The sequence below is a fragment of the Amphibalanus amphitrite genome, unplaced genomic scaffold, assembly GCF_019059575.1.
Source record: "Amphibalanus amphitrite isolate SeventyFive unplaced genomic scaffold, NRLGWU_Aamphi_draft 000428F_arrow, whole genome shotgun sequence".
NCBI classification, from domain to species: domain Eukaryota; kingdom Metazoa; phylum Arthropoda; class Thecostraca; order Balanomorpha; family Balanidae; genus Amphibalanus; species Amphibalanus amphitrite.
In genome coordinates, this window is record NW_024881922.1 from 515,078 (window position 1) to 536,118 (window position 21,041).

The following is a 21,041-nucleotide window of genomic DNA, read 5'->3' on the forward strand; positions in this document are numbered from 1 at the left end:
CCGACATCATCGTCATACGTCATTAGATAGATGGCACCATTCTGAGAGCAGCCTTTTGAGGCCACGAATAGAAGCGACGCAGCTGTTGGCGCAGACGCGCTCATGGCTCTGCAGTTGTACGACTATCATTTACAATATTCGGAGGATACGATGAAATATTGCTTATCATTCGAGCGGCTGTGTGTGAGATTTGGATTTATTCTACGTGGGTAACGCGTATGGTCAGACTTTTGCCAGAGTTCCAGATTTCGAGGAATCCATAATTTAAGCTTGCATTGAATTCTAAAAGCTGGGTTACAAGTTATGGATCTTCAGGATTCGGTGTATGAAATTCTGATCTTCTCTGAATTTTTAGATAAAGCTGATCAGCAAATAGTTCAAGAAAAATACATAGGTGCAGTACCATAGAACATATTTTCGGTCTTAAAAAATGCACCCCATTGAACATTTTAAATCACAATTAATCACCCCGCGTTTTACATTACCTCATCTCATGGAAAAAGTCGTAAAATAATCAATGTTTGGAAGGGAGAGAGAGAGAGAGAGAGAGAGAGAGAGAGAGAGAGAGAGAGAGAGAGAGAGAGAGAGAGAGAGAGAGAGAGAAGAAAAAAATATGTCGATATTGAATTGCCTGATTTGTTTCCATAGCATTATTTGCAAAAGGTTTATTTTCAATGCAAACACGACAGACATGATGTTGCACTTCGACAGTTCACGCGAAGCAGCACATTTTTAGCGACGTGCTCAGTTACTCACACTCATAGAGCTGCTCATACATGATAGCCTAAGGAAAACACTGCCCCCAATACCGGTCATGCAGCTCACAGAGGGCACTGATCCCTATAATGGTTGGGTCAATGATCCTATAATGGTGTGTAGCATGTTCTCCAAAGTTAAATGTCTACGACGGTTGTCGCATCCAATCATTGCTCTTTTCGCACCTCTCCTCTGCTTATGACATGACGTCACTGTGAAACGTTCGCCTAAATCTAGCCCGCAATGAAAGCGAAACGGTAAAAAATGCGGGGGCATTGCTGACTAGCATCAACGAACATTTCACATCGGTGACATAAATAAATAAAAAAGCTTTAAAAAAATGTCAGGCAAGATCTTCTCATAATTGGTTAACGCACAGAGGCGGCAAATATAATATGCCTAGCATATTCCTAAGATGAAAGTATGAAGGCAGCAAAGACCTTTCGTTAATCGTTACCATACAATCTTCTTAAAATCGTTCATCGTTAATTGCTAGTCGTCATTCGTTAAATCGTTAGTAAGTGCGAAAGACGAATATGCAAAAATGTGTCTAACTCTTACTTACTAACGATTTAAAGACTAGCGATTAACGATTAACGATTTTGCGACGATTGTAAAGATAACAATTAGCGAATACTCCGAAGATGTTATAGTTAAGTATGTAAATATGATGCCCAGTTGATATAACAGGTTGGTATGAGTTAAAATAGGATAATAACTTCATAAATGACAAACTTCAGTACAGAAATGTCTTCGACTTTGGCACCACTTACAGACGTCATTGAACCATTTGCGTTCAAAAACATCCAAGCATCAGTACCCCATCAACATTGCTGATCATCAACAGCAGATCACCTGAAAAACTGTGATCGAGAGCACACACGGCTTTCCGTAATGGCTGTCTCATCGGGTAGCCGAGCAGACTCTACAACAAACAGCGGCCTGCGAACCCGCTACCTCATCAACAGGTTATGGCTCCTTTCTAAGACCCCAGGACACTCAGACGCTGCTGTTGACGTGATAACACTTGGCTCACATCACAACACGGTGACAGTCACATCAAAGCTCTGACGTCACGTCATCTGACGTCACCAGAACAGGGCCAGCGGGTCCTGTGACATCACTGGGTGTGACACTGTGACACAAACACTGTGACACTGTGACACAAACACTGTGACACTGTGGCACTGTGACACTGTGACACTGTGCGGCCGGGGCCCGGGGGCGCGCTGGCGGGCCGCCGTCTGTCTGTCCAAGGACCCGGCACCGCTCAACTTCCGCCACTCGATGGAAGCGGCTCGCCCACCCGGCATGTCACAAGGTATCCTGCAGCGGCGCGGCCGCGCGGCCAGCTCAGCGCCTGTTTTGGCTCCCATTGCCGGCGAGGTATGTCGCCAAGTTCACTCGGTCACCGGGCACACTCCGAAGTTCTCCGCCCAGAAGCACTTGCTGCGACTTCCCCTCCCTCCCTCATGGGGGGCGTCAAGTAGTTCAGGGCTGATCCCGGCGGCCGCCGCTCAGTTCCGCCGGGTGTCACTGAGTTCCGCACACCTCCGACCGGCCAGGGGTCGGCTGATGCGACTGGTTATCATCTGACGCAGACGGCAGTCGTCATCAGTAGGGCTGACGTCAGTAAGACCGCTGAGCGCGCCGGACTCGCAGAGCCGTGCTGCATGGCCGCCGGGTGTTCTCCTGCCGCACAACACGCAGTCAGAGGTCAGGGTGAGCTCAGGTCAGAGGTCAGGGCGGTTCAGGTCAGAGGTCGGGGTGGTACAGGTTAGTGGTCAGGGCGGCTCAGGTCAGAGGTCAGGGTGGCTCAGGTCAGAGGTCAGGGTGGCTCAGATCAGAGGTCATGGCGGTTTAGGTCAGAGGTCATGGTGTGCTCAGGTCAGGGGTCAGGGTGGCTCAGATCAGAGGTCAAGGCACAAAGGTCAGAGGTCAGGGTGATTGAGGTCAGAGGTCAAGGTGCTTCAGGTCAAAGTTCAGGATGGTTCAGGTCAGAGGTCATGTGGACTAATGTAAGAACTCTCGGTTTTCGGGTCAGAGGTCAGCTCAGACTTCATGGCCATACTTAGAGGGCAAACATCGAGGCATATTTCAAGGAAAGCGTTAGTTTAGGTGATACAGATGGTATAAATAAGTCAAAACACACCAGCTGCACTTAACCACCTCCTTATGTCAGAACGATTTTTGACTGCATCTTCACCCAAAGGCCGTTCAATATTTCTTTGCATGGCTGTCAGCAAAAGTGGACCAAGCCGTTGGCTGCAGACGAGAGATATCCACCGTTCTAGGAAAGGGCACGAATAATAAAGACATTTGTCAGAAGTCATCCGGTTTTATTGGCTACAAATTTATTGCCGCCCAAATCAGAGATGTATCCGCATTGAAATTAGGTTGGCTTGGATGCTTCAAATAAATTGTAGCATATTTGGATGAAGGATTTTCAGAGAATATTAACAGCTACTTACACAGTGAACAGTATATCTCTGAAATTTGTTTTTAGTCTGGGCTTCGCGAGCAGCGGCGGCATTATTAAATGGACGGCGCGCGATCCCTGTAGTCTGTAGGCCTGAAACTCGGACACTTTATCTTCATCTCAGAAACGATATTAAAACGTCCGCTGTTCCAAACTAACCAGTGTACCTTAGCTCGGTTTCTTCCATGCATCCTCGGGCCGGTCACTCAATAAAAGACACGTAATGCATATTTATAGCCCTAAGTTTAACCCGCGCCCGGCTGGGGGTCCTGGATTTCCACGCCCTGCTGGGGGGGGGGGGGGTGTTTGAACACCCCCCCCCCCTTCTAACTCGGCTCCTGGGCCACGTAGCGATACGCGGAAGGCGGCGTTCGAAAGAGCGTCAAAAATAATGAGGAAATCACTTCGGTCAATTTTTTGGTCAGGTCAAAGGTCAGGTCACCAGAGGTCATTGAAGGCAAATTTTCGCCGATTTCCAGGTCGAATGTCGAAAATTTCCAAGAAGCCAACGCATAACTCGGGAACCAATAGAGCTACAGCGCCGCGGAAAAGCGCATTCGATAGCCCTATTAACGCCCTTTCTGAGTGATTTTCTCAGATTTGACCTAACGTCAACGGTTTTGCCTGCAGGGGGCAAAAACTGCAAAAATAGCCGATTTTTTCGGAAACAGTTTTTCTGCAATAACTTTTGACCCAAGCATTGTGCGAGCTTACTTTTACCGGCATCGTGTTCCTCTCGTCAAGACGCATCGAACGAACTATAATTTGACCTTGAAAGGTCAACTTGAAAATTTGACCTCAGGTCAAGGTCATGACCTGACCGGAAAGGGTCATGTTGCATATCAGTCGATCCGTATCGTCGAGCTGAACACATCTAAGGCGTTTTCATCGCTCTAGCATGCCTCTATCAAAAGTTATTTGCGAAAAACTGTTAGATACCATTCGTGACCTAAGATGACCTCAGGGCATAAATAGGGGTCACAGACACCATTTTCATGTTCAGTGTGTCTAAACCACTTGTAATTCAGTGTTTGGGAGTGTTTATAATGTCTTTCGTCCAAAACAGGCGCATTTCAATTTTCTCCCATTGACTTATAATGGTGAGGTCGCAAAATTGACCTGACCTTAGGTCATCGATATCAAAATTCTGAGATATACATTTTGTACATGCTAATGCTCTTAGCAATCGCTGAAAGTTTCAAAGCGATCGGTCACTCGGTGTAGCTATGACAGACATTGAAACTTTTTATGAGGTGAGGTCACTTCGAGTGACCTGGTGACCTGACCTTGAATGACCTTGGTCTGAAATTTTCACAACATGTGTAGAATTGATGTATGATAAGGTGTACCAAAAACGGCGGCGCTCCGCGCCGCCGTTTTTGAGATATTCGCGAAAAACCACAGGGGGGGGGGGTGTTCAAACACCCCCCCCCCCCCAGCAGGGCGCGGGTTAAGCTCCATTAAACAGAAAATAGCCACTCCATTGCATCCACCGTATAGAGCCGCGATATGGCCGGAGAGCGACGGTCGGGACGGCGGTCATCTGACATCAGCCGGCCGCTGGGTCCGATCCCCGCCCGGCCATCCTCCTAACGGGTCGCCAGCTCCGCTTTTCATGTTCACTGCCAGTCAAAGTACGTGATCAATACAAGTTGGTACTGGCGTCAGGGCCTGGTAAGCCGGCTGGTGAGGCTCCCAGGCCGGGACGACGGCGAGTTTTGTCCTCAGCAGCAGCTCCAGCCCGGTCCACAGACCAACTTATAGTCGCCAGATGCAGGCAAACTTGGGTCGGTGACGCCGGTGCTTTATCACGAACGAAATCGGTGGCAAAGTCGAGTTTGGTGGAGATTAACAATGTGTTGGGCTCAACACCGTCGAGCAGTGTCCGTGATAACCGTCCGGCTCTGCCGGGTGGCGGGGACGTGTGCAGGCCCGCGGGGGCGGCCAGAAGGAGCCCGTCCCCGTGTCGCCGGGCAGACGAGCGGCCCTGGTCACGGCGTGCTGATGTCCTGAATGCGGCCGCTCAGATACACGAGTGGGAACGAGCCGACCGTTTAGCCGTCATGAATCACACTAATGGCCCGGCTATGCTCGAAATTAGAGCTCGCCGCCGCCGCTTCTGTCGTTCTCGCAGAGAGTCTCACCGAAATGGTCCCGGTCTGACAGAGTGGTGCTCGTTTTCTTCCGTGCGGTAAAACCTGGTGCCCGGAAAGGATGGAGGAGACGGTGTGCGTGTGTGGAAGCACGGACCCGGCGGGGAGCGGGGTGTCGCGGAGCCGCACAAAATCGCACTATCAACAAGGACGTAGGTACCGATACATGGTAACTCACAGAGCACCTGCCACCTATTGAGCTTCTGGGAATCGTAGGTAATCGCGTGTAGTTTCAGAGAGCCCCCAAGAGACGATGGGGAACCCCATCTGTTTGAAGGAAACCGTAGAAAACATCCAAAGAATATAAACTTGAAGTGCCAGAGAGAGCATTGCATCTTGACGTTGTAAGACGGCTGGCTTCATGCACGGCTGGCACCTCACGGAACTGTGCATATACATAGGGACACAGACAGGAGGTGCATGGGAGCGATGCACTTGCACATGCATATAGCCTATAGGAGCGGTGTAGACTGCGGAACGACATACAGCGCAGCAGGGGCGCTTTAGAAGCAAGGCGGGAGCAACAGTTGAGCGCCGTGCGAGCGACAGCTGAGCGGCGTGTGAGCGACAGTTGAGCGACAGTTGAGCGACAGCTAAGCGTGGTCCGAGCGATAGTCGAGCGACAGTGAAGCGGCGTGCGCGCGGTCGCGGACCTCCGACCGATCGTCCGTTCAGATTGCCGTCTCCTCCAGAGACCACCGGGCGAGAGCGTCATTTATTTCGGCCGCTCGGAGAAATAATGCGTACTGCGCTCCGGCCGCCTCACCTAATTGACACCGCTCCGATTTCTCTGCGTCAAATTACTTTCGGAGCACGTTTTATTTCCGCTGAGTGAGACGTACCGCTCTCGTTTGGAGTTTGAAAGGATCGTAACGCATTTCTCCAAACTGAGCTTCAGGCCTTTAATAATGATTCTGATATAAATGTACTGAACGATATCGAATGGCACTGTTTTAAATGGCTTATATAATTGTCGTAATCATAAACAGACTCGTAGCTTTTCGGAAAGGAAACTGTATGGTTTGGCAACAATGAATAAGGGCAAATGGTGAGTATTGCGTTCGAATTGGAACTTAAATTTGGAAGCCTCAATTTTAATTTAAGTCGGTTAAAATGTAACCATCATAGCTTCATGGTTCATTGATTCTTCAAGAGCCATACCAATTACCATTCTTAAAACGCTCAAAAACGTCCCAGGCCTGTACTCAGCTCCTCGTAAGTGGCGTGCCCCATATAAGCTATATTGACGCGTGTATATCGTAATCGCAACATGCCACAGGATGCACCGCTATTAGAACGTGACCCACAGGTGACCTCTGACACGGCACTGACCTGTCAGCACGTGCACCATCACGTGGTCGGCCTCGGCGTCTGTGGGCTGACACGTATACTGGCCAGAGTCGGTGAGGCCGGCCCGAGAGACGAGCAGGCTGCTGGTGCGGCCGGCTGTGGTGGCCACCACCCGACCCAGACCCACCGGCTGGTCCTCCTGGGACCAGGCTGGGCACACGGTACAAACAGTGGTCAGAGGAGACACAGCACACGGTACAAACAACGGTCAGAGGAGGCTGAACACACGGTACAAACACTAAACAGAGGAGACGGGGCACACGGCACAAACACCGGTCAGAGGGGGCGGGGCACACGGTACAAACACCGGTCAGAGGGGGCGGGGCACACGGTACAAACACCGGCCAGAGGATCGGAAGTTAAAACTTATAGAACTGACAGGACGAAGTTAGAAAATGGGGTGAAATCCTAAGCAAGCCGGCATGATGTTCGTAGATGTCATCTAAATATTAGTGTTTGAAGAGCTCAAGAAAACTTCACGTGTCAAAGTCATTCCAAGTTGCGCGTCAAGTGCCAGTGTCTGCGGCCCATAGACCTGCAGGAACCGTCTCATCTGGCTTTCAGACACTAAGAAGACAAGTGCTGCTCTCAAGTCTCAGGGTTTCCCCGTCAGGAGTTTTTGTTTCTCTAAATCAACGCATATTTGAAAATGCACTATCAGTGCAGAATGTATTGGGTTTAGATGGAATGCATTTTTGCCCTTTAGCAGAAGGTCCCTGCTAGCGTAGCTCAAATATGTTGTGTGCAGTTTTCGGTGAAGCGCTTTGCTTTTGTTTCGTTTCGTGCCTTAGATTGAGGCGTATCGTCAAGGTATGCAGGACTCCCGCACGGTAAAAAACTATCCTCCAAGGGAAACTAATTTAATTTAGCTCTATCGACTGAATTTTGGAGCAGAACTTTTCTCCGCTGTGACGCGAGCAGCTGCCTCGACTGCCGATGTTATCAGCTCTGTTTACTGCCCCAGCCCCCCCCCCCATCGCCCCCTCCCCCCCCCCCTCGGCTGGCAACACATATCGAGCGAGCGGGCCGAGCGCGGGAACTGCCCGCAGGCTGCGTGACACTGCAGTACACACAACGATTGACCAATAACACAGTGACGCAACAACATGTCACAAACAAGCTAACACTTTTTACACCACGCGTGGATGACGCACAAATGTGAAAAATGTATGCTTTCAAGCTCCAATGCATGCGTAATAACTACTATGAACTTACTCGTAGTAAGGTCTTATTACATTGTTGCATATATTAATATAGGGATAAGCAAAAAGGAAATATCGATGTACGGTGCCGTTCGTAGTGTACGCAGACGCTGCAGCTGGTAATATCCAGGGTCTGGCGGAGCCGGGTAGCGCGGCCGGCTATTCTCATGAGAGCAATTTCCGCGTCGGTCGAGAGGTCACATCATTATGCTTGATTGGTCGGTTCCGGTGTCTTCCCATATATACGCGGTGTTGATGGTGCTATTGTGACATTGTCCGCTTCCAGAGTGTAAGCCGTTCCACGGAAAGAAACGCTTAATCCTGCTACATACAATTTGTGGAGGTACGTAAATATGTACATACATACATAAATGTTACGCTATAAAAGGAGACATCCTGAAAAGTATTAACACCTACGCATTTATTACTTTAATGGAAGATGTATTGTTGTCCATTGCTATGTTGTACAGACAGGGACAATCGACCATGTTCTATTTCAGCAAGATGTTCATTGTTCAAGAACCATGAGCTGCGCACTGCCACTGCCATCCTGCCTGCAGCTTCCATGGTGCTGCCCGCTAAGGCTAAGTCCCTGCACCATACGCTGGCTTCCGGCCATGGATTTGGCTGCAGGATCCTGGTGAGCCGATCTCTCGGCTCCGGCTTAGTCAAACTAGGAGTCGTGTGTTCCATCGCACTGAATGACACGGGGGATGTTCTGCCGATACACAGGCCGATCCGCCCACCGGCCGGCCGCGCCCGCCCCAGCCCTCACCGGTCAGTAGCGGCGGAACACCTTCAATTAAGGGGAGGCACTGCCGACTTTTGGTCCCATTCTTTTCATGCAACGCCCAAAGGGCTAATGTTGAAATGCCAAAATCAAGGGGGCACGGTGCCCCGGTGCCCCCCGTTCCGCCGCCTATGCCACCGATGTAGTGTATGACTGAGCCGTTGTGCAGCCAGTACCGCCCGACCACAGCCCTCACCGGTGTTAGTGTATGATCGCGCCCCAGCCCTCACCGGTGTAGTGTATGACTGAGCCGTTGTGCAGCCAGTACAGCTGGCTGATGTTATGTGTCAGCGTGCACGACAGGCTGATGGAGCTGCCCGCCTTGACGAATAGCTCCCGGTTGCTGGCGATGTAGGCCCGAGACTCTGAAACAAGGAGCGAGAGGACCGGCGGTGAGTCACAGCAGCGGTCGCGTCATGAGTCCTACGGTGAGTCATTTGTACGTTTGATGAAATTTGAAGTCCCTTGACTACAGTAACAAGAGTTTGGGTGTTTATGTATAAGTCACAAGTGCATAGGTAACAAAACATAGTAAAGAGTTGTATTGTGACATTTATTCCTGTGACAATTTATGGAACAGTAAAGAGCTTAGAGTCCATGCACAGAAGCCCACAAAAAGGTGAATAATAGTGTCTTGTAACGAGTCAGAATAACTTGACTGCTGCTTATCGACCATCATCACTTAATGCAGGTGTCGGTAAAAAATTGCTTTCAGTTGCCCGACTAGCGTTCATAACAATTATCACTGACATGTTAGAGTGTGTAACTTCCCCCCCCCCAAAAAAAAAAAAATTGATTTCGGATCAAGTGATCATTAACTGAAGTCATCAAATGCTACTCGAGAACAAATAGCGCATACATGATTGCTTGAGTTAACGATATAGGTACCTGATGACGTAATTAATATTTTATTAGAGCTTTTATTAAACGTCCCTGTACCAGCATTTTTAGCCGATGGGCTTTTCGACTACGCACTGTTGCAATAATTGCATGAATGTAGTAAGGATTGATTTGAGCTTAATTTTGCCCTTGACCAAATGATCACGTGGTCAAAAACTTGATTTGAGACACTTTAAGCCTAAAGATAGCCTTAATAGGTGTACTGTGTCGAGGTGGTATGCATAATGACTGGTAATGTCACCATTTCCGGCTTAATTTTTCACTCCCAAGATAGGCACCCAACTCAGCGGGGTTGATTCTATTTAAGTGACCCTGACTGCGCTATTAAGTCGCCAAATCTATTCTCCTACACGTCCACTGGCGCTTCAGATAAGAACCAATAGTGATGGTAATACCAATGAAACGGGCCCATAAAACACTCATCTTATTAACTCCGTCGTCAGATTTGAATGTAAAGATTTAGTAACGCACACGGGTCGATCGTCGCGATCGACGGCCGATCTGGCGGAGGTGCGACGACGACCGTCGGCTTCCGGCGGGGAAATTCGCCGGAACCGCTAACGGCGCCATCGGCGGCCGGCTAACTGCCGCCGCGCAGAGAGAGGCGGGCCGCCGATAGCGCGGCTGACCGGTCAGTGCCGCCCCGCCCCTGCCCGCGCCCCCGCCGCCGCCACCGCCGCCCGCGGCCCTGATTGGACGGCAAATGGGGTGTTAAAGCCGGCGACTTGTGGCGGCGACCAGGTAGAGGCGACTCCGTGTGATTTACCGGATCGCTTTTATATGAACTACGAAGGGGTATAAATCAGGTCACGCTGCGTTTAATTTTCATTTTCTGTAAAATACAATTTTAAATTGGAATAATTATGAGCATGCCTAAGGTGAAAGTGCAGCTGGTTGACATTTGCTAACGAATTATGGTTCCGAGGTGCTTTTATAAACCAATCATACCATCTTGCGCAGGAAGTTCCAACTAACTCATCTGAGCCCCCACACTGACCCTAACTAAATTAGCTCAATAACCGTGCTCTCTCGCATGGGCTTGATTCACGACGTTCAGCAGCCGCCGATCAAAGAGCCCCGACCCGCGGTCAGATCCGGCGGCGTGCTGACCTTTGACGATGAGCGTGAACGACTGGCTGATGCGCGGCTCGGTGCTGACTTGGCACAGGTAGGCGCCCGAGTCGTTCACCCGCGGCGCCAGCAGCTTCAGCGTCCACGTCGTGCCCGTGTTGAACGCCACGAACCGCTTGTCCGTGGTGAAGGTGAAGAGGCCGGTGGTGAGGATGTGCAGGTCCCGCGCCCGCAGCCACGACACCTGAGGGTGGAGGGGGAGGTCAGAGGGCACCCTCACACCGCCTTGGGTGGGTCGCGCCGGCTCAAAGGTCGCGCTGTGCTCGGTTCGCTCCTGCAGTAGAGGTCAGACCAATGCATTGTGGGTTCCACCCTTAAATGGTCAGCCGGTGTATTATGGGGCATTCCACGATAGATCGTACCACTTTCTTCCAATTTGACACCCTCATCTCTCGGATTTTAACGATAATTGGTCTAAGGGGTAATCAGGGGCTCTGAATCCTCCTGTAACAATTTCAGGCTTATCAGATGAGTGGTTTTTGAGTTATAGTGTATAACATGTTTTGGATCTTGCGTTGCAGCCCCAAGTTTGGCGGGCTGTAACTCTAAGACGGATAATCTAAATGCCAAATGCTATACGGCATTGAACTTGCATTGAAACAAAGAATAATAAGCATTTTTAAAATTTTGAAATATATACTATTTTTGATATATAACACCTCGAGTTTCCTCTCATTTGCATTGTTATGCCTTTGGGACCAAATTTTTTTGAATTTTTATTTACTTTAAAACATTTTTGGATCATTTTTAAGTAGTATGCAAAAAATTAGGAAGGTGTTCGTTCTATAAATGTACTTATTTTGCGTCACCGTAATGGTCTCGAATTGTGATTTCGGAAGAGAGCCTACAAATGGTGTGGTAAAGCTGCCTAGTGACATCACTGGTTACTGAAAGTTCAATTGAAGTCATTTTTGCCTCACTTTTGCATTGTTGACCTTGCGTGACGTCATTCGTACGTCACTAGGGTCATAAGAGTTTTTCGTCAATAACTCTCGATCAAATTGAGCTAGAGAGACGGGAAAGCTGCCAATGGACTCGGGAAGACCTTGCGAATCGAATGATGTGCAATATGATCTCATTCACCCAGCTTCGTGGCCTGACCCGACTGTTAACCATCTCTGTGGCGGCGCTGTTGTCCAGCGCCGCGGGGAACATTCATTCTGGCCAGGGTTCATAATGTCCAGGGTACGATATGCCCAGTGTCGAAATGGCCAGTGCCTTGAATAGGCCAGAGTTCATAATGTCCAGGGATTGCATGGTCCAAATGCGGCCAACTGGCTGCAGATAGGGTATATTCAAAGAGGCCAGGGTTCATAATGTCCAGGGCACGATGTGTCCAGTGTTCGAAATGGCCAGGGTTCATAATGTCCAGGACATAGATGTTGGGATAGCCTCATGACTGGTTGATCTTTATGGCTTTTGAAATGCTTAGTTTGATGTTTAAAAAATAGTGCCGATGCTTAATGAATCATTGAATGGATGATTATATGGATGATTAAATGGAATATTGAATGGTTGATTGAATGGATGATTGAAAGGGTGATTGAATGGACGATCACAGGTATGATTGATTTAATGGTTGATTGGATGCCTGATTGGATGATAGAATGGTTGATTGGTTGATTGAATGGATGCTTGATTGGATGATAGAATGGTTGATTGAATGTTTGAATGGATGTTTGAAGGTTTATCGACTCCCTGACTGAATGCAATGGGGTAACCAGTGGATTGAACAATAGGATGAATGGCTAAATTGTTGGCTGGACAATCGATCTACTGAGTAGTTGGTTGTGTACACATTGCTTGTTGGTTGTAATTATATTGTTTGTTTGTGAGATGACTAGAACAGTAATTCGTTGGGTCAAAGTGATCTCATACAGTTGTACAGATTCGGTTACGCTATCTTATGTATGCCTGTTAGTTTAGTCTTACATTGTTTAAAAGAGGCCGTGCTACTTATATGGCACGAGAATGTCATTAATATCCGTTGGTGGGATCAGTTAATTCGGCGCTTTTGTGACGTTCAATAATTTGTACATTTCTGTGCTTTGTATAGTTAACTTTTGAACTGAAGAAGGAACGTTTCCGAAATATATTCATTCATTTTAGGCTAATTTTGGATTGTTAAAAGATAGTGAGCATACGGTTATTCTTCTACGATATGGCAAAAATTTTGGTCCCAAGGGCCATTATAGACAATTTAAAAAAAAATATTAGGACTTTTTTCAATATGTAAAGCTTTTCTTTCCAATTTTAAAAATACTGTATTAATCTTTGATTCATCGTTAGTTCAAAACTGTTAACCGTTTGTTGCTTGCTTAGCTCGTTTTTGAGTTATAGCTCATCAAACTCACCCTTACAATCTGAAGTTGAGAAAATATTATGCAATGTAACTCAAAAAGTTTTCATCTGAGAAGTCTGATATTTTGGCAGGTGTTTTTGGAGCCTATGATTGCCCCTGGTACCAATTTTCATTCAAATCTGAGAGATGAGGGTGACGGGCCTGGTACGATCTATCGTGGAATGCCCCTTATGGCAAAGATAGTGGCAAAACCAATGCAGTTCAATTTCCGGCTCGATACGGGCGGAGTCAATAACAACAGCGGAACTTATGTGCGTCTTTTGCCAGGCTGACATCAACCAATACAAACTGCATCAGATATATGTAATGTGACCAACTTAAAACTTAAACGAAACACAAACTCCTTAGCTTTGACACTAAGAAGCATGCTGATCCGGATAGTCTACGACACACTGGCGATTTGAAATCCCCCAGCTGACCATTTGCCTAAATGCATGGCATTTGTGCGGAGCCGGCGCCGGCGGCCGATACCGCGATGGCCAGTTGTGGAGAATTAATGAACTCCCTGCCGCGGTCTAAGTGGGTTTGTTCGCCGCAACACGGCCCGACCAAATTTACATCGCGGCTCTGTAGTCTCCAGAAGGGGCGCGAGAAGGGTCGATCTGTTCGTCAGTGATGGCACATGGAGAGCGGCCAGAGCGTAAGACGGTCCCAGAGACACGGCGAATGGGGTCGGTCACAGCCCGCCCTAGCCAGAGTTGATTGGATCTCAGAGCGCCCTAGACAGTGGACACGGCCGACGGGGTCTCAGAGTGCCCTATTGGGGGTCAGAGTGCCCTAGACTCGGCTGATGGGGTCTCAGAGCGCCCTAGACGGGGCTCTGGGCTGCTGGGACCTCGGGCGCTCTACACCGTCTGTGCCGCAGGGCGTGATGGGGTCACACAGGTCACCTGACACCTCCCCATATCGCGGGCCCAGACGGCTCCAGCGCAAAATAGATATCCGGATGGCCGCTGGGATATTTCACAGCTCGCTGGACCCACGACGCAAGAAGACACGTGGAAAGGAAAACTATTTTAGTTGTCAGCTGCTTTGGCTGGTTATTCATAAAGGGACGTCTTCTCGGGGCTGGGTCGAACAATGACTACAGCCTTTCGTCTGACGGCGACGAAATAATATTTGGCGCGGCCTTTAGTCTGGATGAACATTTACCAATCTTGCATTAACCTTTCATCCAACTTCTCCTTATAACCTTTATAAGTATATGATCTAAAATGGATACCTAATTATCGTGCTCTAAGCTGCGCTACCCTGTTAGTCGAGGGTTTCACTGAGAAGAGCATGCATTGAAGAAGTACCTACAATTTCTTGATTCAACCCCCTATCAACTATCAACATCTATTATATCAACATCTATTCACCCGCCCCCCTATCCCATTTCATCCAAGTGTCCCTTCATGGAGCCATAGCTGACCTCATCTCCACTGCTCTCTAGCCATCTCTTCTCTGTGTAGGAGCTGATGAGGTCCAGTGTTCTGATAAATACTTCCCTTTGTTATAGTCTTTATCACATAATGAAAACCTACCTGATATATTGCGATGTTTACTCGTCGGATAAGACGTGCCGTTGGGGTGAAATTACGAGCGTCTTTTATGAAGTCGCCGCAATTTTGTAATACCATTTCCGGCACGTTCTCATAATACTTACGGAATGCAACTGAAATAACCGACTTTTTTTGCAAAATGTTTATCAACTGGCCTAGTAGTCAAAACTACACCAAACACAAGACTTCGTTGTCTTCCTTCTTCATCTAGTCAAGTTTTAGCTTCGCGTTTGAGAGGAACGAGATAGTCAGTTTTCAGAAAGCATCAGACGGCATATTTATTGAAAAAAAAAATGATGCCGTCGTCAGACATTCAGCTTAATTGACCTCATTTTCACATGAACAGTAAAACGCAGCACATATATTTTTAGCTTGGCTTTTAAGCTTTCGCGTTATCATAAATAAGTGGCATAAGTTCATTCCACTCCCCAGCCGCCTCTCCTAACAAGGTTGAACTTCAGCCTTCACCCCTGGAGCCAGATTGCTGAAACCACGGTCTAATGTCTAATTAGGGTTAACCTTTCTTAATTAGCCCCAAACTGTGTCGTAAGCGGCCGTGACTGTAAGTACTGCGGTGTGCACTTTAGGGTGTCTTGTGAAAGGGCTTACACAAACACATTATTTATTAGCATTATTTGTACCTATCGGCTTACATTATTACGCATTTGTAAGCTGCAAATAAAGCAGCTGAAGGAATATTGTGATTATTCTAATTTACTCGTGGTGTCTCATTAGTTCCCATAAAAGAAGCTATGGAACCGTTAAAGCATTACGTACAAATTCGCATAGGTACTTTACCAGTGTTATTGACAAGAAAAACATCAAAATAAAATAAGTAATACAATACTACAATGATTTTAACAATATTGCATCTGGAGATGTCCAATTCACATTATAAGGGAAACATATTATCTAAGCTGGCGTACATACACCTGTATAAAGTTCATATCTTAACCCTCGCCCGCACATGGGGGGTGGGGGGGTGGTTGCCACCCCCCCCCCCAGGTAGTCTTTCTGCTCTGCACTCAACATTTTTAGAGCTAGAAGGCTGATTTTTCGTATAGCTGCTCCTCTATCCTTTCTTGATGTCCACTGAAAATTTCAAGTTTCTGTGGTTTTTGGTTTTGGAGATATGACCTTGTTTTTCAGGTCATGTCATAACCCAAATGGCCAATTCTCAACATCTTGCGTTGGCTATGGGCCTTGTGAGCTTTTAACACCTTGATTTCGGCCTTTTATGCCAATCTTACCTCCCACCTATCATGAAACATGTTGTTCGACGATGTACAGAGGTCAAGGTCAGGGTCAAGGTCAACCTAGGTCATCTAAGATAATTGCGTTTTAGGCAAGCTGAATTTACTTTTTTTGAAATTTTTTGACTACATTTTTGGTAAAAGCTTCTCAGATCATGATTTCATGTAATATGGACACATAAACAATCGGTGCACACATCAGTATACACACAGACACACACAGACATACAAACACATATTATTGACCTTGACCTAACTTGACCTGAGATGACCTCAGCAGCAAAAACCTGGTCGGGTAGTGTGACAAAGAGGTTCTAGCTGGCTTGGCACCAGAAAACGGCATCGTCATCGGTATATGACAAGCAGCGCGCTTGATATCCAACGGTGACCTAAAACAGCAACATTTTTTAGTTTGACCTGACCTGGAAGGTCAATGACTGACCTGAGAAGGTAAAACTGGGTATCATTGGATTCGTCTCTTCCCAAAGAATCTTTTTGGTCTTTACCGCTAAGCTCTATCTCCAACAGGAACGAAACGGCGCGGGGGGGGGTGGCAACCACCCCCCCCCCCCATGTGCGTTCTAGGATGGGAAAATGGCATGTGCGGGCGAGGGTTAACATCGAAAGCAATACGGTCACAATTTACGATGACAGCCGTGAACACCATGCCGCCAAACCGAGGGTAAACACATTTCCAAAGGCCCGGCCGAGGCTGGCATTTGTCACAATAGATTGGCGGGTGATTGAGTGATCCTCTGATCGTCACCATTCCCATCAGGCTTCGAGTGGCCTCTCGTCTATGATGGGCCGAGGAGCCGGCCCCTGATGATCCCAGCAGCTCATATCGGTGCAGCGATCAGTGCCCTCGTTGGGTGCGCGGCCAAATTGCGCCCGCGGGGCCAGTGTCCGTGCCAGCGGGCCTCCCTGCGAGCCTGTTACCCATCCGGAAACACGCCCGATCGGACAGTCGCAGTGTCCGGCCGGAGAGCGCCGCGGTGTCCCCGAGACGGTGGCAGCCGGTCCCGGGGACTTGGGCGGGCCAGGGCATTGGCAGCGAGACGACTGACTAGGGGCGTTTGAGGAGGGTCGGGGGAATGTAGTAGAGGCCGGGGAGAGGTTCAACAAACAGTCGGATGAGGAGACATTTGAGACACTCCGAGGCCGTTACCTGGGCCGTTCGGTAATCAGTCATTCGTGATCAAAAGGAGTACCTATTATGATCATTTTGTAGCAAAGGATGTTCATGGTGTTGGTACTGGGTTACTTTTTATTATTGAACTTTGTAGAACAGATGCTTGGCTATTTCTAGTATCTTTTGTCGACCGAAGAAAATAAATATGTTATGGGAAATAAAAGAGGCATTTAAACCTAACGTTTTTTTATATTTTTGCAGTTCTTTTCTCTACCATTTAATTTCCTTTTCGTTGCGATTATTTTCCGTCCTTTCAGAAGCGCTGCTCAATGTCCGATGTGGGAAAACAGCGAGCAATCACCGACCGAGACGGGGAGTGGAAGAGTTGAGATACTCGAGGAGAGGACGGGAAACACCAAACAACATCCGCCAGAGGCACATGTGGAGGGAGAGAGGGAGGGGGCGAACACGGCCCGGTGGCAGCAGAGCAAATGGCACGGCCGATTGATTATTGACATCATTAATCTCTGCTGCCGCCGGGCGACGGCCGCGGCCGCGGTAGCCGGTAGCTGTCACCCTCTCCTGCTCCCCGCCCCACCCCATCGTCACGGAGCGCTCCAACAGCGCAAACAAACAGATCGCTCTGCCGATATTTGCATTCAAGCCACTCTCTGTTCTGGCTCAGAAGCGCCATCGCCAATAATGTCGCGCGGAACTCGCCATTCAAACCCGAGCTCCGACTGAGGGGGAGATATGACAATGACGAAGAGGGATTCCAATATTCTGTCTGCATGCATGTGTGGCAAAACAAATAAAAAAGAAGATGTCGAAAATGTCATTAACCCGCGCCCCGCTGGGCTATTCAGCCATACGCGCCCTGCTGGGGGGGGGGGCAGATTCTGCCCCCCCCCCCTGTCTAACTTCCGAACCGATGGTCGTAGAAAGACGGGGAAAACGGCAATCGAAAGCTCTCAACGAGGCAAATCTTAAGAGCTCAAATTTTTTTGCTTAAAAAGGTCAGAGGTCAGGTCAAGGTCAGGTCAAGGGTACAAAATGCAAGTTTCTACAGTATCGGCCTTGCACCGTAATTGCCGAAGAATGGACTGAGACTGATTGCCCAAAACGTGTTCTTAGGCTACCAAGACAATATTCGTTGCATACAATATCATTCAAAGGTCAAGGTCAAGGTCAGGTCAGGTCAGATCAGGTCACCAAAAACAAAATGTAGAAAAGGGCATGTGCGACACATGTTTTATGGGTCATTTTATTCATAGAATTCAATAGGCACATTCAATTAGTGATATGGACCCCCTCTGGATGAATTTCAGGTCGAGGTCAGGTCAAGGTCAGGTCAAGTGAGGTCAAACTTTGAAGTTGGTTGTTAAGGCCTAAAAAGGTGTTTATCTGATGCAGTTTTTCACGGCGAGTCGAATGGTGCTATGTTTGTTTCCGTACGAGGTCTGGAAATTTCAAAAAATTCATTTTTCAAAAATTTTGTGTGTCGTGACGTCATAAAATTTTGAATAACTCCCACATTTTTGAACCGATTCTTTTCAAAATTGGTATGTAGGTGCACATAGACCACTTCTCTGACATATATTCCGATTTTTTCGATACAGTCAAAATTTTGGATTTTATAATTATTTTTCCAAAAAAGTCGGTTTTTTGAAAAACTTTGGGCCAAAATCCAAATTTTAAAAAAACCGAGATAGCCATTTGATAGACAAAGTAGAATCACGTATAACTTTTTTTGTTACGTCTTGATTCCTTTAAAAATGAAGATGTTAGCGGCGTTTGAAATTTTGCGATTTTTTAGGCGAAAATGGCGAACATGACGTCACTAAAACGTCATTTTCTCAAAAATTTTCCGACGGATTTCGCTCAAATTTTCAGGGAACGTGTCAAATTGATGTATGATAAGGTACTGAAAGTTTGACGTCGCTGGCGTAACGCGTTTAGAAGTTATTGGCGAAAAACGGGAGGGGGGACAGATTCTGCCCCCAGCGGGGCGCGGGTTAAGTGTATCTGTGCATACCTTCAGGGAGCGCACACCTACCTGAGCATGGCGATACGGCGAGTTTAGCGCACTTTCATGTCTTTTCAATTACTCTGATTATTTCCAACGTTTCGATTCGAAACATCAAATTTCGAATCTATTCAACCGTTAAAAAGTCAAATGACTAAATGAGGATACCTACGTCGTATAAGCGACGCGTGAGTGTAGGCAGACGATTGGTTATAACAGACAGGTTCAGTCAGACTTAATAAACAAGTAAACCGTGTCTCAGAAAATGTTACACCCAGTTACCTGGTGCTGGGGTAGAACGCTTACCGATCTGTCTCCCAGGTTGGCCACCTGGCAGTGCAGGTGCGCCGGCTGGTTGGTGCGACTCGTCACCTCCCGGGCCTCGGGTGACGTCACGAACTCGGGCAGCTGGCTCTGCGACGAGGTCTCATTGGGCGGCCGGCCCGGCGGTTCAGCGGCCGTCGGGATGTACGGAGAGCCTGGAACGAGCAGAGAGACGGTCAGCAGACTGGAGTCGGGTGGCTGGAGCGGTCAGCAGGCTGGAGTCGGGCAGCTGGAGCGGTCAGCAGGCTGGAGTCGGGCGGCTGGAGCGGTCAGCAGACTGGGGTCGGGGGGGGGGGGGCTGGAGCGGTCAGCAGGCTGGAGTCGGGCGGCTGGAGCGGTCAGCAGGCTGGAGTAGGAGGCTGGAGCGGTCAGCAGGCTGGAGTCGGGGGGCTGGAGCGGTCAGCTAATTGAGCTGGGAGGGGGATTGGAAGCCATGGGCTAGAGCCGACTGCTAGCTGGACTTTGTGAGCTGAAGCCTGAGACGGTCAGAGTACGGGGATTCAGGTGTTGGGGTCGTCAGCTGCAGGGACTGTAGCATGGTCAGAGCCTGAAATAGGCCAGGAGCAGGTCGCGGTTAGTTGCGGGGATTCAGGAGCAGAACCACGGGCAAATATTTGAGCTCAGGGTTTGGAGCAGTAGACCGGTTCCAGTTCAAGGACTGGGCCGCCAGCAGACTGGAGTTTAGTAGTTGAAATGATGACAATAATCCGGGGACTTAAACGGGAACTAAAACGCTCCGTCGTCTTGAGTTCAGGGGCCTGAACAGTACGGTGAGCTGGGAAATGGCCATCGTAACCTCACAATGTTTAGGTGATTCAGTTCTGGTATTATTCTAAATAAAACTCGGCAAAGTTTAGTGATGGAAACCCGAATCGTCATGACATACAAGACGTCCGACGGATTGCCTCGTCAAAAGACCCAAACTGTTATTGGTAGGAAGCACTGAGGTTATGGTTCTCGGTATCAGTTAGTTCAGGTCAAGGGCAACAATTTGTGGCAACGGTGCCTGGGTCGAGGGAGCTCAACTATGAGCCTAATAGCTGTGAAAATATAAGGTTCATACATTACAGTATATTGGAACGAATTGCCTTGCATCGGGGGGATGAAAAAGCTCATGAATTGAAAATTTGAAATAAGATATCAGAACTTGAAGCGGTTCGAAATGTTTTCTCCGAAGGGACGGGAGAAGTTCAAGAACGAAAATGGCTCAGATTTCATAGTATTTCATTTCATTCATCTAAGACCTAAGTGAATCAAACTTTCACGAAATTCTCTCACATTTCGTTTCAATGAACTCAAGCGTAGGATCTATGATGATCTATGGTCTTTGCTAAGATGAAATTTTCATGTAATAAAATGCAAACTGGGTCAAAATCTACGGACTAGCCGTGCAAATCATGAGTTGCTTTACAATGTCATTGGCCTTGTCACAGCAAATTTTAGCTTATTCCCCATTGCCAATGACGTTTAGCGAATAGCTGTGCTGGCTGTGCTGTTGGAGAATGATTCGAACGGGCAATCTCCATCTATAAGATATCATTTATGAGCATAGTGACAGCTTTCCATTTTCCCGGGACCAGTTTCATCGAGAAAAATGAAATCCTCGACGCATATGTAAAACACTATTCGCTAGCTGTTC

General features: G+C 48.0%; 1 protein-coding gene across 1 annotated transcript; it reads right to left on the reverse strand.

Annotated features, from left to right (window-relative positions):
- Positions 1 to 650: 650 nt before the first annotated feature.
- LOC122391276 (obscurin-like protein 1) lies at positions 651 to 19,557 on the reverse strand (the record flags this gene model as incomplete). Its single annotated transcript, XM_043385064.1, has 5 exons — positions 651 to 2,448; positions 6,721 to 6,888; positions 8,961 to 9,095; positions 10,741 to 10,945; positions 19,385 to 19,557. Coding segments are annotated over 5 exons (785 nt in total), but the record flags the coding sequence as incomplete, so codon positions are not given.
- Positions 19,558 to 21,041: the final 1,484 nt, after the last annotated feature.